The sequence below is a fragment of the Colossoma macropomum genome, unplaced genomic scaffold (assembly GCF_904425465.1).
Source record: "Colossoma macropomum unplaced genomic scaffold, Colossoma_macropomum, whole genome shotgun sequence".
NCBI classification, from domain to species: Eukaryota; Metazoa; Chordata; class Actinopteri; order Characiformes; family Serrasalmidae; genus Colossoma; species Colossoma macropomum.
Window position 1 is genome coordinate 5,150,712 of NW_023494788.1, and position 15,900 is coordinate 5,166,611.

At 39.0% G+C, this 15,900-nt stretch overlaps 1 protein-coding gene across 1 annotated transcript in view; it reads left to right on the forward strand.

Annotated features, from left to right (window-relative positions):
• The window catches only part of spon1b (spondin 1b), a 132,068-nt gene that overhangs the window by 85,912 nt on the left and 30,256 nt on the right, over positions 1 to 15,900 (forward strand). The window contains exon 7 of the mRNA XM_036568118.1: positions 10,019 to 10,083. Coding sequence (XP_036424011.1) covers positions 10,019 to 10,083 — 65 coding nt within the window. The remainder of the gene's footprint in view (positions 1 to 10,018; positions 10,084 to 15,900) is intronic.

Here is a 15,900-nt window from a genome sequence, read left to right on the forward strand (position 1 = left end):
GAGTTAAGCATTGTGAACGTTAATGCAGTTTCCCTGTTTTAGAGTTAAATTCTAAGGTTATTTATAAGTGGCTTGTTTAATTTGACAGCACTGACAGTCATAATTGACAGCTGATAATCACATCAGTCAGTAAAGAACCATTCCTCAAAAAACTGGGATCTTATTGACAATAACTTGCGTAGAACATGTTCTATACCTGTCTGTAAGAAGTGACAGTACACATTAAAGTTATCATTCATCAAACGTGCGTATGTACAGCTGTACACAGTGAACGATGATAAATCCTACACTGCTGTGCTGGTGCATGTACAGTCTCATTTACATAAAGGAACGCCCCCAAAAAGAGATAAATATACTAAACAGCTTCCCTTTAAAAGTGCCTGTTAGACTGTGAAGCATATAAAAAGCTGAATTGTTGTATCTAAAAATTCAGTTCTTATAGGTAAAAATACAACTTTTCCACTGAGCATTTATATATGAACATTTAATAATAATGTTTTCATGCAGACAAATTCAATTTGAATGTGCAAAAATAATTTAATGATGATTATTTAATCATTTCAATTCGAATACATTCACTTTAGGCAATTCAGTAGCAGCTAACTGAGTTATTTTGTTCTTTTGTAAAAAAAAAAAATGGTTCTATATAGAAACATGAACATTTAAAGAACCCTTTGCATGATTAAAGGGTTCTTTGCATCTTTAAGGGTTCTTCAGATTGATGGAGAATGTTTTATATTTTATATATATATATATATATATATATATATATATATATAGAACCTTTTTGAAAAGAGTTCTGTATAGCACCAAAAAGGCTTGACATCCATGAACACTCACAGAACGCTTTGCATGATTAAAGGGTTCTTTGCATCATTAAAGGGGTCTTTGAGTGTTCATGGACCCTTGAAGAACCATAATTTTTAAGTGTGTAGAACATAATTTGTAAAATTAAAATTTGAATGTTTTTTGAAAACATTTTTTCTACATTTCAGTTTTTTTTAAATGGGAGTATTCATAATATTTTTCATGTTAATATTGAATTTTTGATACTTGTAGAAACTGTGAGGCTAAATCAGAGGTCGTCTGTATTACCTGTCTGCACACAGAAGCTGATTAAAAGTGTTTGTGAGATTTCAATCCATGAAAAATGTTGTTTTCATTCATCTGAAGTGTTATTTTACTTTGCTTTGTATCAATTAAAGCATTTATCTGATTACTTGTAATTACATTAGTCAAGTCAAAGTTTATTTATATAGCACTTTTTACAGCAGCCGTTGTCGCAAAGCAACTTTACAGAAAAATCCGGGTCCGAGCCCCCATGAGCGTCGCCAATGGCGACAGTGGCAAGGAACAACCCCCTAGGAGCAAGAGGAAGAAATGTTGAGAGGAGCCAAGACTCAAAAGGGGAACCCATCCTCCTCTGGTCGACACTGGATAGCAAGCAATAGAGCAACATGAACAAAGAATAAGGTTTTTACATTACGGGTCTTTAGGTTAAGCTGATAAAACATTTTTACAGTGCATGAGCACAAAATGCTCCAATCGTTCTGTCAGATATGCTGAATTATTACCTGATAATTAATGGCAGTTTATGCAACTCAATCAGTTTACCAGCAAGGTTTCTGCATATCAGTGCTGTTTGTGAGTTCAGACCTTGCCTTGAACATGGTGGTGGTAGTATGAGGGAAGACTGAGGGAGGGGGAGAACTCTGAGAACTTGGGCTGGAGTTCTGGGCAGCTTTTGCCTGTAGCTAGAAGACCAGATCCCCTCATAGCTGTAGTAGGACTGATGTAGGACTGAGAAACAGGGAGGAGATGGGGTGACGATGGGGCTTGCAAACACTTCATCACGGGAACGCGAGGTGAAGGTGTTAGATTGGAAGAAGGAGGGGTTTCAGCCATGTTCCTCCCCCAAACTTTAGTTCTAACATAATTACATGTAATGTAAACAGATTTAATTCCAAGCAGTTTGCGGTCTTTTATTAATAATGATAATCATATGTTACATAGAGCTTTTCACATACCCACTTTAAAAGGTAACGGAAAAAAACAGCTATGACTTAGTATCTCACATATCTCACATATGTCTATATGTCCATTATTGGCCTTTTCTATTGGTCCATTTAATATTAAGTTTGTGCAAAATGTAAAGGCAGCTGCTGTGTACAAATGTAGAAAAATAAAAATCGACAAATTTGATATACTGGGTGTTTTTTGGGTTGTTTTTTGGACAGCGATGACATGCACGGGTAGTTCTAAATATAGGAGTAGTTCTAAATATATGAACCTTCTCATACACAAGAAAAAAATAGGAAATCATTCACATAGTTTGGCTTACAAAGGAAACTGTGTGTATGCATGGTTGGTAAATGAGACCCCTGATCTCATTTAAATAGTATGTCAAACGAACACAGCACTGACGGTGCCATTACTATTTGGGCATACTGTTTACAAGGGTGTGTGAAATGAAGCAGCATCAACTCTGAGTGACATTTACAGAGATTCAAGGTGGGATAGTGACATTACCCCTTATTAAATGGGCCACTACCCACTCTGCTTGGTGTCTGATAGGGCTACAGCCATGTACAGCTGACAGAGGCCTGTCAAAACTGCTCTGCTGAGATCTAGTAAAGGTTTAAATCCCTCAAATCACGGTGTGTTTTGCGAGGTATGTTGAATGGCTGTTATCTTCAGGAATATGCTTATAATAGTAGTTGATAGAAATAATATCAACACACTACTTTACATTTTTTTTACCGAAATTTGCTTCAAATTTGCGCAAATATACTGTTTAGATTGGAAACCCTGCCTCAGGCTATATTGCTCTTTCAGCAAGGCTATGATTGGGCTCTAACATCAGTGGCTGTTAGCATTGATCTTCCATCCCCAAATACACCAAATTAACATACATGAACTCACTTAAGAGGCACAGTTGTAAGAACACTGAAAACCAAGAAAGCCAAGTACATCCCACTGCAGTCCATGATTTCACTGGTCAGTTTACTGACCTATTTAATCTGTCTCTTACTCGGGGCAAAGCTCCCACTGCTTTCAATCCTCCACCAAGAACATAGTGACCAGTTTAAATGGCTACAGACCTGTGGCGCTGACGTTAACCTTTGTGAAAGTTGGTGCGCCATTATGTCACCATCACACACCTGCTGATAGAACCTCATCAGCCCTCCACCATGTTCTGCAGAATGTAAGCTCTTCTGACACATATTGTTGCTTTTGTAAGATGTTGTTCTGAACATTCTGTTCTTCTAAAAACCTGAAAGGTTTGCTTCTCAAAACCTCTGCTGGACCAATAATCATGAAATGTTCACACATTGTGAAGGACAGCTGGTGTATTTAAAGGTGTTAAAAGAAATGAAAAAAACAAAATGGACATTTTTTCATGTCTCCAGACTGTGGTCTTTTGTGGTCCTTTATGTGAAAGCTGGACAATATTGGAAAAATATAGATGTCTTTGAACTTTGGTGCTGGTGGAGACTTTTGAGAGCGCAGTGGACAGCACAGAAAACAGACAAATCTGTTCTTGACCAGATCAAGCCTCATCTCTCACTTGAAGCTCATTTGAAGCTCCTCTATTGGAAAAGACAGTTATGTTCAGAACCTTTGAACATAAGAGGAAGAGGATGACCAGCAACAGAATGGACAGGGACAGTCAGAGAAATCATGAACAAGCCAATAAGAAACCTGAAGATCCAAACAGAAGACATCTGATATTCTGGAGAAACTCTCTCCAGATGGTCACCAGGTGTCTTGACAGCACTTAATACTATAATTTGTGTTGTCAGGGACGATATACAAGGATACTGTTTGTTGATCACAACATGATTATCCCGGAAATTCTTCAAATTAAGCTATCCCAGCTGAACATTCACGCAACTCTGTGTCAGTGGATTACTCGCTTCTTGGCCAACAGAAAACAGTATGTACAGCTAGGCTCTTATCTTTCCAGTTCACTCTCTTTAAGCACTGGTGCTCCACAGGGATTTGTACTGTTCCCTCCACTGTTCTCCTTTTACAGTGGCAACCCCATCTCTAGGGACCCGACAGTTAAACTGCTCAAGTTTGCCAACAACACCACTGTTACCACTTTGGTTCTGTGCTCAGCAGGAAAGTGGATGGTCTAGTGTTATTTGAGGGCTGCTTTCCGGCTCAAAAACAGAGGGAATGGTTTTAGACTTCTGGAAACATTCCACCTTCACTCCTCCCCTGATGATCAATAACCACTGCTTGCTCTGTCGATTCCTGAGTTTGCAGGAAGCACCATCTCAGCTCAGACAGCAGTGTCACCATCATTACAAATAAGGCATAGTGGCTGCAGAAATATTGAGCTAGTTGTACAAGGCTGCAAACTGTAATGTAACCTGCTGAAAATGAAACAGTTCTAGGATGTCGGCTGCCTTTGCATCTAGAGAGTGAAGATGTACAGGTACTATTTTACTTGGTCAAACCATCATTATAAAACGGATACTTCTGGTCCTAAAATCTGATTGGCTGAGCCGCGTTTGAAGCACTTGTAAAATCCACAATATTTGCACACCTCACACAACTAATCGTGTATTACTATGCAACGGCACCAAAAAAAACCCTTGTGCTGTTAATGGATCTTAGACTAAGATTTAGACTTAGACGTATGGGTCTTAGACTTGGACATAGACTGTTAGTGGAATAATCTCTGACCTCATGCTGCTTGCATGGACCACTGAGAATACTGATGAAGTAAGAACCCATTTTTTGTTTAAACTGAGGACTTTATGTTCTTAACTAGAACTAGGCTGGTCAGCTAGCTAACAGGCTAAAAGATAGCCAACAGCCAGAACAACTCCATCATTGATATCACAGGCTTGAATTAAAGTACTTACGATACGATTTACTGTAAAATGACAGTATAGAAGTCTAAAAAATGTCACTTGCATGGATTACACACTTCAAATGTCTGTGTTTCAGTCACATCAAACCCAGGTCTCAGTCCCAAACAGCTCCTTATTCCCTAAATAGTGTGCTCGCTATGAACGTTTAGAAACAGCTAAATAGTGGATCATTTATCAAGTGAAACAAAACATAAATACATATGCAGCACACACGTTCTCACCTAGTGTGTTTTTACAAAGGACTTCCTATGTGTTATTAGGCCCAAACTGGCCTGAACGTTTCATATTATTTATATTTATAATAATATTATATTATTAAGCAAACTGTCTACAGCATCTCTTTTACAAACAAACAGCAGCAGCAAATTATATGTGCGAAAAGATAGCAGCTAGCATTAATTCTAACAGTGTGTCTGAGGGCTTCTGAATGGCATATGGCAGCCCTCCTGCCGTCTTGTCTCTGCAGGTTCTTAAAGCTGAGGTTCTTCCCCTTCCACTGATATCATTCCTCCTGAATGATCACTTGAGTAGAACAGAATCCACCATTGGATCCTTGGGCAAACGGCAACAAAGAGAAACAACCAAACAGCACACAAAACACATACATGCTATGGCACATAACACTCGTCTTTACAGAATTGTTTTCTTACTTTAGGCTGCTGTCAGAGGTCTAAACTAATCCATAATCAGTAACACCACTAACACCACAGGCTAAAGGCTGCTGTAGTGATGTAGCAGTACAGCAATAACAGTAAAGTGTACATTTGAAAGCTGGTTTATCTCAGTTTCAGGACTTGGGATATTGATGCAGCAGGCGGGAGATGCTCTCTAAATTAATATCTTCATGCATGTGCAGGGCCATCTGCCACTCCGAAACGTATTCATCAATTTAGCCAATTAACAGATTGATTGCTTAATTACTCCGAGGCAGCTGTTAATTGGTCACCCGAATGGTGAGAGCTGGAGATTAAGCCATGGTTCTCCTGAGAGCTGATTCGAGCGTAAGACCTGCTTTCAGGGATGGATAAGTCACTGTTTACCAGGAAAGCTGCTTTTGCAGTAGTGGCCTAGTGTTGTGTTATTGTTTTCTTGGTGTTCTGCCGCTTTAATCATTTCTTTCGTGGATCTTATTCCTTTTTTTCCTCTTTTTTTTTTTTAATTTGTAGTGTAGAGCTTACAGTCTGAATCTGTATGTGATTTTTGACCTTTAGCTAAGGGTAGATGATATGGCAAAATATAGGGGCAGAGACCACTTATGAATTTATTAATTGTTATGGGTAATAGCCATGGAAGCAGTCAGTCAAACGTATTCTTTTTTCTCTCGTTTTGAATGAGTGTTTGATCTAAAAATCCAGTCCTGTTTTTATTTCATTTATAAACATTGTCATAGCATCAAAAACAGCATTTTTCATTATTTTTAATTTAACATTTAGTCATCATGAGATGTTTTCCTACCGAGTCCGTTTTTACTGATTTAAAAATGTGCATGCGATTTTTAACGCACTGAAACCTTCACATCAAGTCCAATATGCTTTCATTATTAACAACACACTCTCAACATGGGAGACATAGATCAATTAAAGAGTAACAGCTACACAGTGATTATTTTTATTTCAGCCAGTACGACTTAAAGACCCACAAACTGGGCTCCAGCCATTCTGAACAAAGTGCAGTTTATGCTAGTTCCTTTAGGCAGGATGTTGTTGTTGTTTACATAATTAGTCTAATCTGTTTTTTATAACACATCCAGTTTAGGGATGTGCACGGGTACTCAAGTACGCTGCCTCAAGTGCCAGCATTTGAATATGAGGAATGTTATTGGGTGTTCATCACACTGCATCACGGAAAGTCAGTGAGGAAATATGCAAGCTAAACATTCAGTGAAACTCCTTTAGGTTTTAACTGGGCTGCAACAGCGACAGCCATGCTTGTGTGTAAGTATGTATTACACTGACTGTTTTACCAAAAACAAATAAAAGATGCTCTGTTCCCAATGTTACCTTCACAAAGTAGCATACACTAAAGAGAGGAGAAACAATGTTGTTTAGAAGACAATGAGTCCTCACATCTACTGCTGCGCTGGTTAGCTCTAGTGTTAGCTCTTTATTCATTCAAGGGTGCCTCTGTTATTGATGTGCAGTGACCGAAAGATTCCTCTTGGCTGTTTTTGAATAATAAGTTGTTTTTTGTTTTTTTTTATTTTTATTGGTAATTCTGAAATTTTTAGCGTACTAGCTTCTCAGTCTCATGGGGCCATGACATGATCTACTAACTTATTAAACTTTTGGTGCTGTATTATAGCAGATTATGTAACAAGGGTACACTTCCTATAAAACCCAACCCAAATCCCACTAGTCTATGTGCTTTTAGTGTCTAGAGTGATCAATAACACAAGCGAAACAAGCTAGCTAGTGAAACATGCATAGTTTTTTGGGTGATTTTTAAGACATGCTAACTTGTTGCGTCCATGGTCTAAAGACAGGCTTATTGTCCATCCAACAATGTTGATGACCCTTCCATCATCCCCTTAAATAGTGCTTGAGGTGGAACGGGAAAATTCAAACAAAAAGCTGGTGAATGAGAAGCTGGCTTCAGTCTTGTAGAATGTCGAACGTTATGAGACATTTTACAAGAAACTATTCTACTTCTGAGGAAAAGTTTCCTGCCGGAGATGCGAGAAAAGCAGCTGTACCTGAGCTAAAACTTAAAGCAGAGCAAAGTAAGTCTCCTTCATCAGCACATACTGAGACATATTTACAGCCAAGATGGCAAAATAGTCGTAAAATGTTGTGGTTTGATTTTTGTTGGACAAAATGGCTCTTCTTAACATTTGGCTTGCTGACCCCTGGTCTACAAATATGACATTTTGTCATGTTATTTATTACCATGTTCCTACATTATCTTCATGTTGCTTACCCCACCTTTAACGTAATACTTAGAAATTATCCTTTAGAAAATGTCTGATTTTGAAATCATCAAACTTTCTTTTACTGCCTTTAGTGTTCACTGTACTGTCATGTGAATGTGACTCATTCTCAGAGCACACTGTCTGCTTCAGTTCTGTCTGATGTTTGATGTCAGGCTGATCAGACAGTTCAGGAGCCATACATACACATTCCACTCACTCTTTCATGCATCACTACAGCATGTAAGTGTGTCTGAATCGAGAGCATCACTGTAGCGTGGTGGGTCTGCTCTGGGTCATGGTGACGTGTGCCTGTCTCGGAGAATTCACATCCAGTTCAAACAGCTTTGGAAAGCTGCATTTAGACAAAACTATCCAAGGTCAGAGTAGCAACCACACAAAAACGATTTCTAGAAAACGTGCTGTAAAAACATGCTGACTGGAAATGCAGCCTTGTACCTGTGCTTGTACCTTAGATTATTATGCTGTTCCATTCAGTTTAGTTAAAGCTGCTTTTGTGTACATATTTCAAAACCATAATGACATGTTTCAGAGCTGTTTTCTCACTTGGAAGGGACAGTTATCGATTTTTAATGATAGACCACTGTATAAAACCTAATCATAATCATTCCATTTCAAATTTCAGTCATTTATATAACCATGTACAATTAACATACTTTTGAAATGTCACAGTGAAAGTAAATAACCGCTGGCTTCCTGTAAGGCCCCAGGCAGTGTTTACACAGTTATGATCTGAACAGCAGGGGGGCTGGTGAGCATTTTGGTAGCAGTTTATTTTGAGTGGTCCTTTCTAGATGATTAATTAACTCTTATCAGTAACACATCAACAGCATATCAGTGAAGTAGCAGTAGTGAAGCATCTGAATACATTGAGGTAAATATCTTGATGTTCTGTTGATACGTTACTTACATTAAGTAGATGTATTGTTAATATGTTACTGTGGGGCAAAACCTAACCTTACCAACCTTACCTTAACCCTGGCTCTAATCTTAACCCTAACCTTAACCCTTGTATGGTGTTGGGGTCTGTGGGACCCATTTTCAATGTTTACCAAAAACAAAAATGATGCGGTTTATTATTATTATTTTAACCCCAGATTCCCTGGCCTTTGCTCATTTTCTGTGAAGAACATATAAAATAACACATTTTCACTGACGGACCCACTCAAAATAAAGTGTCACCATCATTTTATATTTATTTAAATTGTTGTTGATTCCTTGGTATTAAGGAGGATTAGAGGTTTTTGTAAGGTTAAAAACAATATAACAATAAATTTATAAAGTTTGTGTAAGATTTTTCATAAGTTTTGCCTAATTAATTCATTCAGATCTAAATAATGTAATTTAGAGTGGTTTGATGTGAAATGGTTCACTATAGGGAAACCTGCCTTTTTGGATTTCTTTACATTGGTGGTGATAGGAACCAGGAGTCACAATGTCCACAACACAAATATAACTATTTTGTTTACTATCCAAAACCACCAGTGAACCTACATATTTTTTCTGAGATTTTATATATAATGTTGATAATGGAAAATGGTTTTAAATCTGGGTACTATTTTGCCTTGCATGCACCCCTCCACCATACGTTCAAGTACACGTTAGTCCATGTTAGTCATAAAACAATGTTTCAGGCATCTGGCAGCGTTTTAATAACTCTTTCATATAGTAACTTTCTGTGAGGGAGCTTTTACAGGCTTTGAGACGTCTGGTTCCTATCACAACCACTGTGAACAATTCTGACTTGGTAAGTTTCTCTAGAACAGAGCATTTCATATCAGACCTTGTTTACATAGTAACCATATAATTAGTGCAGTTCCTCTTTGGTTTCAGCTTATATAAGTGCTTTTTAAACAGTACTGCGCTAAAAGGGACAACTGGGGGCATTTTAGTCACTTATATGAAATGTTCATGCCGTCCCTATTTCTGACTACTGCATTGTCTCTTTCTCTAGCTCTGTATTTTTTACTGGAACATCCAGTCCTTGGGTAGAAAAGCACATGTCACACGCATCGAGCTTGGCAGCTGTATATGCCTGTAGCTTAATGTCTGCTGCTGTCCGCTGATGTTGAGCACGGTGGACTTATCTCGCTTTGCTGCCACAGATATGCGAATCTTAAACACCCTGACGATTAAATATAGCCTCTCTCTCTCTCTCTCTCTCTCCTTCTCTCTCTCCCGCACTCTCCTTCTCTCTCTCTCCCAGGGTGATGACGTTATGACAGTTATCAAGACTAAAGCTCAGTGGCCTGCCTGGCAGCCTCTCAATATGTGAGTATCTCCAGTGTCCTTTCCTTTTCCGCTTCCATTGTCACACTTTGCCTAAAGTCTCATTCCTCAGCAGTCGACCGTAAATCTGTTCACAGCGGACCACCGCATTTACCGATCAGCAGCCAGCATAAAAATGTAATCCTCACTTCTCTGTTAGTAACGTCATTTCTCAGTGCTGTTGTTGCTTTTGTTTGAAATGTCCAGAACATGATCTAACAAAACTGAACATTCCAAGAGAAAAAAACTCTTAAATAAAATGGTCAAAAATTTGGCCATCCCTGGTCACCCCTGAATTTAGCATTGGTGAGTTTAACACAATGTTATAGTGTTATATATTTCACATAGATGTTGCCTGTGCAGACTTTGACACATTTTATATTTCACTTTTCCAGTATGTTAAACTCAACAACTAAATAGAAATTGTGCACTAGAATTAGCAGAAAAATGCTCCCTGTAGAGCAGGGGGTGGCAACATGTGGCTCTGGAGCCGTATGCGGCTCTTTTACTGCCCTGTTGCGGCTTTTAGGTAAAAATAAAATAATCCTCCTTTACAGTAAAATAAAGCTCTGCTGATCGTTCAACACAGTTTTAACAATAAATGGTCTTAAATGCTGGAGTTAATGTAGACTAATTCACCAACCTTGAAGATTGGTGCGCAGACTGCTGGTCACCATAGCAACGCAAACAATCGCGCCTAGCTAGTAGCTAACGAAACAGCAAAGAGAAAGATTTTTAATTAAGACATTGATATTTGGAGATAAATGGCCTTATTTGCATTTTATAATCACTCCAGCTGGTTTCCTAATACATTTAAATCTGCAACAAGAAACTGTCAAACATTAAAAGTTGCGAAGCTGAGTTCAGCTTTTAGCTCGCCAGCTTCTTTTTCAAATTTTCCTATTCCACCTTAAATGGTGCAGCAGTTACATTCTGGTACCTCAGGTGCCATTTAAGGTGGAACAGAAAAATTAGAACGAGAAGGTGGTGAATGAGAAGCGACTTCAGCCTCGTAAAAAGTCGAACGTTGAGAGACATTTTACAAGAAACCAGTCCACTAAAAAGTTTCCTGCCGGAGATGCGAGAAATACGGCTATAGCTGAGCTGAAGGTTGAAGCAGAGCAAAGTAGCTGCGTTTTTGCTTATATTTTTTGGTCTACACTTAGACATTAGCTAGCACATTTAAAGACATATTTTCAGCCAAGATGGTAAAATATTACTTAAATAAAATAGACATAATATGTTGTGGCTCCCAAGGAGGTTTGATTTTCATTGAAAGAACAAAATGGCTCTTCTTAACTCAACAACAGCTACAGGTTTTATTCTTACTCTTATTAAACAAATTAATAATAAGCTCTAAGCTCATGCATATTTCATACAGTGATAGGAAACACAGTAACACATAGAAAGCTCCAACTCTGCACTCTTAATTCTTTTCCCACATGGACTTGCACACCCTCTGGTAGCAGATTTAAACGAGTGGAGAGACATAACAAGCGCAGATGCTTCTAGGCAGGTCTACTGTTTGGTCCAATTAAGCAGTTAACATCCTAATGTGCTCTGTGGTGTGTATCAAAATGCTGAGCAGGCCCAGTTAACCTTGATTTTAGATCAAGATGGCAAATGGAAAAGATCTAAGTGAGTCTGAAAGAGGGTTCGATATTGGGGGCACAGATGGCAGAAGCTTCAGAGTCACAAAGACTGCTGAACTGACTAGTGCTGACCTCTGCATTTAGATCTACTGGAAAGACGACAGTAAATATGGTAGGATATTGTGGTCATAAGCTCACATTCAGTGAGCATGATGCTCATGCATTATTGAGGTATGTAAGGATAAACAGAAGAATGTCAGCAAGAACAGTCCGTCCACATCTACACAGAGATAGATATTATAGTATGGCTGTAATGCATAGGTACAAAATCCACAGGCACTGGCCTACAAGGATGTGGAAAATAGTGATATGGTCAGATGAGTCATTCTTCACCATATTCTGTGGGTGAGTGCATGTGAGTCAAGAAGACCTGTGTACTTATGTTCATACAGAAGAGGAACAGTGCAGTCTTGGAGTGACGTACATGATATGGGCAGTGTTTACCAGTCCACACTGACTAAAGCAAAGGCTACACGTTAGCACATTAAACAATCGAATGCATATTAATGCATTGACATATACAAAACGAAACTAGGCTGAGAGTCCAGCAATAACTACAGTACAGCTTAAAACTGATAGCAAACTATATAAGAATGTGAGGAAAGTATATGTAAACAATGACTGCAACATCTCTTAGAGTGTTTTCTATGACATTATAGTCATGGGCAGCACTTTATTTGAAGGCTACCTACTTCATGACACATGCATAAGCACTGAATAACACATTTATGAAGCAATATTTGAGTGTTTATGAACATATTTTGCCCATAATCACATGACATAAGATGATTTATGAAGTAAGTGATGTTATGTTGATGTAAAGGCCTTTAAACCGAAGTGGCAGACATTTGTTTTATTAATAACACTGTTATGAGGCATCATCACCAAGTAATGGAGGCCTAGCAAAGAACATAATCGGTTCTACATTTTACCGCTTGAGTTACAAAAGTACAGAAGGATAGTTTCTATTAAGGACCCCCGTCTGGCTGCAGTAATGAACAGCTAACTCAGCCACATGTGTCTTCTGAAGAGATATTGTTCATAGACTAATAATATAACTGTAATAACTCAGTACATTTACTTGTGATGCTTAAGAGTTTGTGAGTGATGGCTACCCTATTTAAAAAACCTGAGTCTTCACCACCAGAGTCTGATCTTTACCACACCCATTTGTTAGTGCATGCCATGTCCACCAACACTATTGTTAGTGGCCATCTGGAATGGCCATCTTACAGAAATAAATCTAAGAATAAGGCTTAGAATTTTCTGGGAGATTACGATGAACCCCAGGGTAACATCTAAGGAGCTGCAGGGCTCCATTACACTATTGTGTTCATGTATCTACAATCAGGCAAACACTGAGCAAGAACAGTATGTATGAAATTGTAGCATGGAGAGAGCGACGACTCTCCAGGAAGAACATTTCTGCCTGTTTAAAGTTTCCTAAAAACCACCTGGATGAGCCAGATGACTACTGAAATAATGTTACCTGTATGGATAGGGCAAACATGCATCTTTATGGCTTAAATGAGAGACGTTGTGTTTGGCAAGACCAAACTCTTCATTCCAGCATAAGAACCTCATCCGAACTTTGAAGCATGATGGTGGTAGTATCATGGTTTGGAGCTGTTTTGCTCCTATTGACCCAGGACAGCTTGCCTTCATTCAGAGCTATGAGTTCTAGATTGTGTCAATAGATTCTACAGTAGAACGTCCATCTGTGAACTAAACCTCAACAGAAGACATGTCCTGCAGAAAGACGACAACCCTAAAACACCAGTTAGTCTGCAAAGAATGGTTAAAGCAGAAGAAATGTTGCATTTTGGAATGGTCCAGACCTTAGTCCAATAGAAATATTGTGGCAGGACCTAAGGTGTGGTGTTCTTGCAGGAAATCCCACCAACATAACACAGCTGAAGCAGTTCTGTAAGGAGGAATGGGCCAAGATTCCTCCAAGTCAATGTGCAGGCCTGATCAGCACTTACAGGAACCATTTGGTTGAAAGTCATTGCTGCTTAAGGAGGTCACACCAGTTCCTGAAAGCAGAGGTTCACATACATTTGCCAACAAATACATTTAATGTTGTATCACTTAGTTAAAAAAAATGAATGAAATTGAATGAATCTATTTGTTTGTGTTATTTGTTTTGTTAGGGTTCTCTTTATCTGTTGTTATGAGTGGAATGAAGATCTCATTATATTTCAGGTCATATTTATGTAGAAACTCACTCATGTACCTGTATAGTGTAAAAGTAGTTGTAATGCCATTTTGTGACTATAAATGTGAGGTTTGATAAAATCTGCAGATGAAACGCAGCTTCGCTGCTGCCTGTCTTGGTTTTTACAACACTCAGATATTTGCCTGAGCGTAGGGGAGGGGGTGGGGGGAGTGGGGACAGATTTCCGAAAGGCCCCTGCTGGGCATGTGGATGTTTCCCCGCGTCCGTTAATGAGGCACTTAATATTTTATGCGGCATTTTATTCCGAGATAAAGGGAGGGCTTCCGCTTTTGATGTGCAATGCATTTCCCCTCGCTGCCGGGCTTCGGTGCACTTCAGCTCGGAATCTTCAGCTGCCCCGCTTTAACTCCGGGCTGCCACTTAACACGCTCACTTTAGCCTCTGGAGGACGCTCAGGTACAGGTACAGCTAATTATGCTCCGGCATGAAAGACGTGTGAGAACGTCACCCTGCTTGGCACGCTGTTCATGTTCGCAAGCGTGTGAACTAGCCGCTCTGCGCTGTCGGGATTTACATACACAGCTCAGTTTGCTCCCATCAAACAACTGCCACATTCCCTATCCGCTCCCAGACGAGAGTGAGTTCAAATGTGTGAGTGTACTCGTTTTTATAGCTTATCAGGACACTGGCTGATATGTATATCCCATATAATACTTACGTGTAATGATAGTATAGTGCGCGTGTATATGTAAGTACCTGTATAAGTACCTGTAATGATAACACGCCCCATATGTAATATATCGCTGCTGTCGGAACAAAACCTTGTATCTTCATTTTTATCGTTTTTCAGTTTTTGACATAATTTGAAAATGTATGTGTATAAATTTTGTATGTAACATTGTATGTAAATTTCATGATGCATGGAGCAAAAGAAATGCTCCAAAATCAATGTGCTACCATATATATATATATATATATATATATATATATATATATACACACACACACATTACATATGGGACATGTTGTCATTACAAGTACTTATATGGGTACTTACATACACATAAGTATCTGTACATAATAATATGTCCAAATGTATAATGCGTAAGTAGTGGTTGCACATAAACAGAATCCTTAACGTCCTCCGACAAAAAAAGACCACATGGCGTAAGATCTGGTGATCCTGGGGGCCAGAAGCGGAGAATGCAAAACATTTTCTGCTCTGGGGTCTCCATCTCCTCACAGACTGAAGGGAACCATCTTCCAGTGACAGTCAGAAACTCTATGACCCCCTCTTTCAATTGGTATGTGATTGGTTCCTAGGCACCTCACGGTTGTAAAAATATGGCGCTTTGAAATCGGATTCAATTTTTTGAATCACCCTGTACATCCCTTAGGTAATACAAACATATTATGCGTAAGTACCTATATACATGTAACGTCGCTGTCTGAAAAAAACCTTCAGTCTCCAAAACTAACACACAAATCACAGAACAAGGAAAAAGCCTGCTTAATTTAGAACAGAAGTTAACGTAAAAAGATCTTTTCCCATTAATTCTGGACAGTTTCTATTCTATTTTCCTGCATTTTGTGCTAAAAATGTGCAAAAACAAGTACGCTTTGTCTGTTTTGGTGTGTTCCCCCACAGAAAGAGAGAGGGAAGAGAGAGCGCTCTCATTTTGAAGCTTTCGCTTATGAAGTGTAAGCTGTGGGAGTCAGAAGGCAGATGATGAATATTTTATGGTTGTTAATCGATAGAGTCAAGCAGTGCATATTCCAGCCCTCAGCCTGCACTGCTGTAGTGGCAACAGTTGCTTTGGAGATGGCTTCTAATCAGGGCAATTAACTTGATTAATTACCATCTGTGCCAGCTTACAGAGCGCTATCTCAGTGGAAATTACACTATGGCGCACAATCAGCCTCCACACTCGCCATCGGAGGAACGTGTAGCATGTTTTCGCATAAACATCCTCCTCATTCATCCCCCTC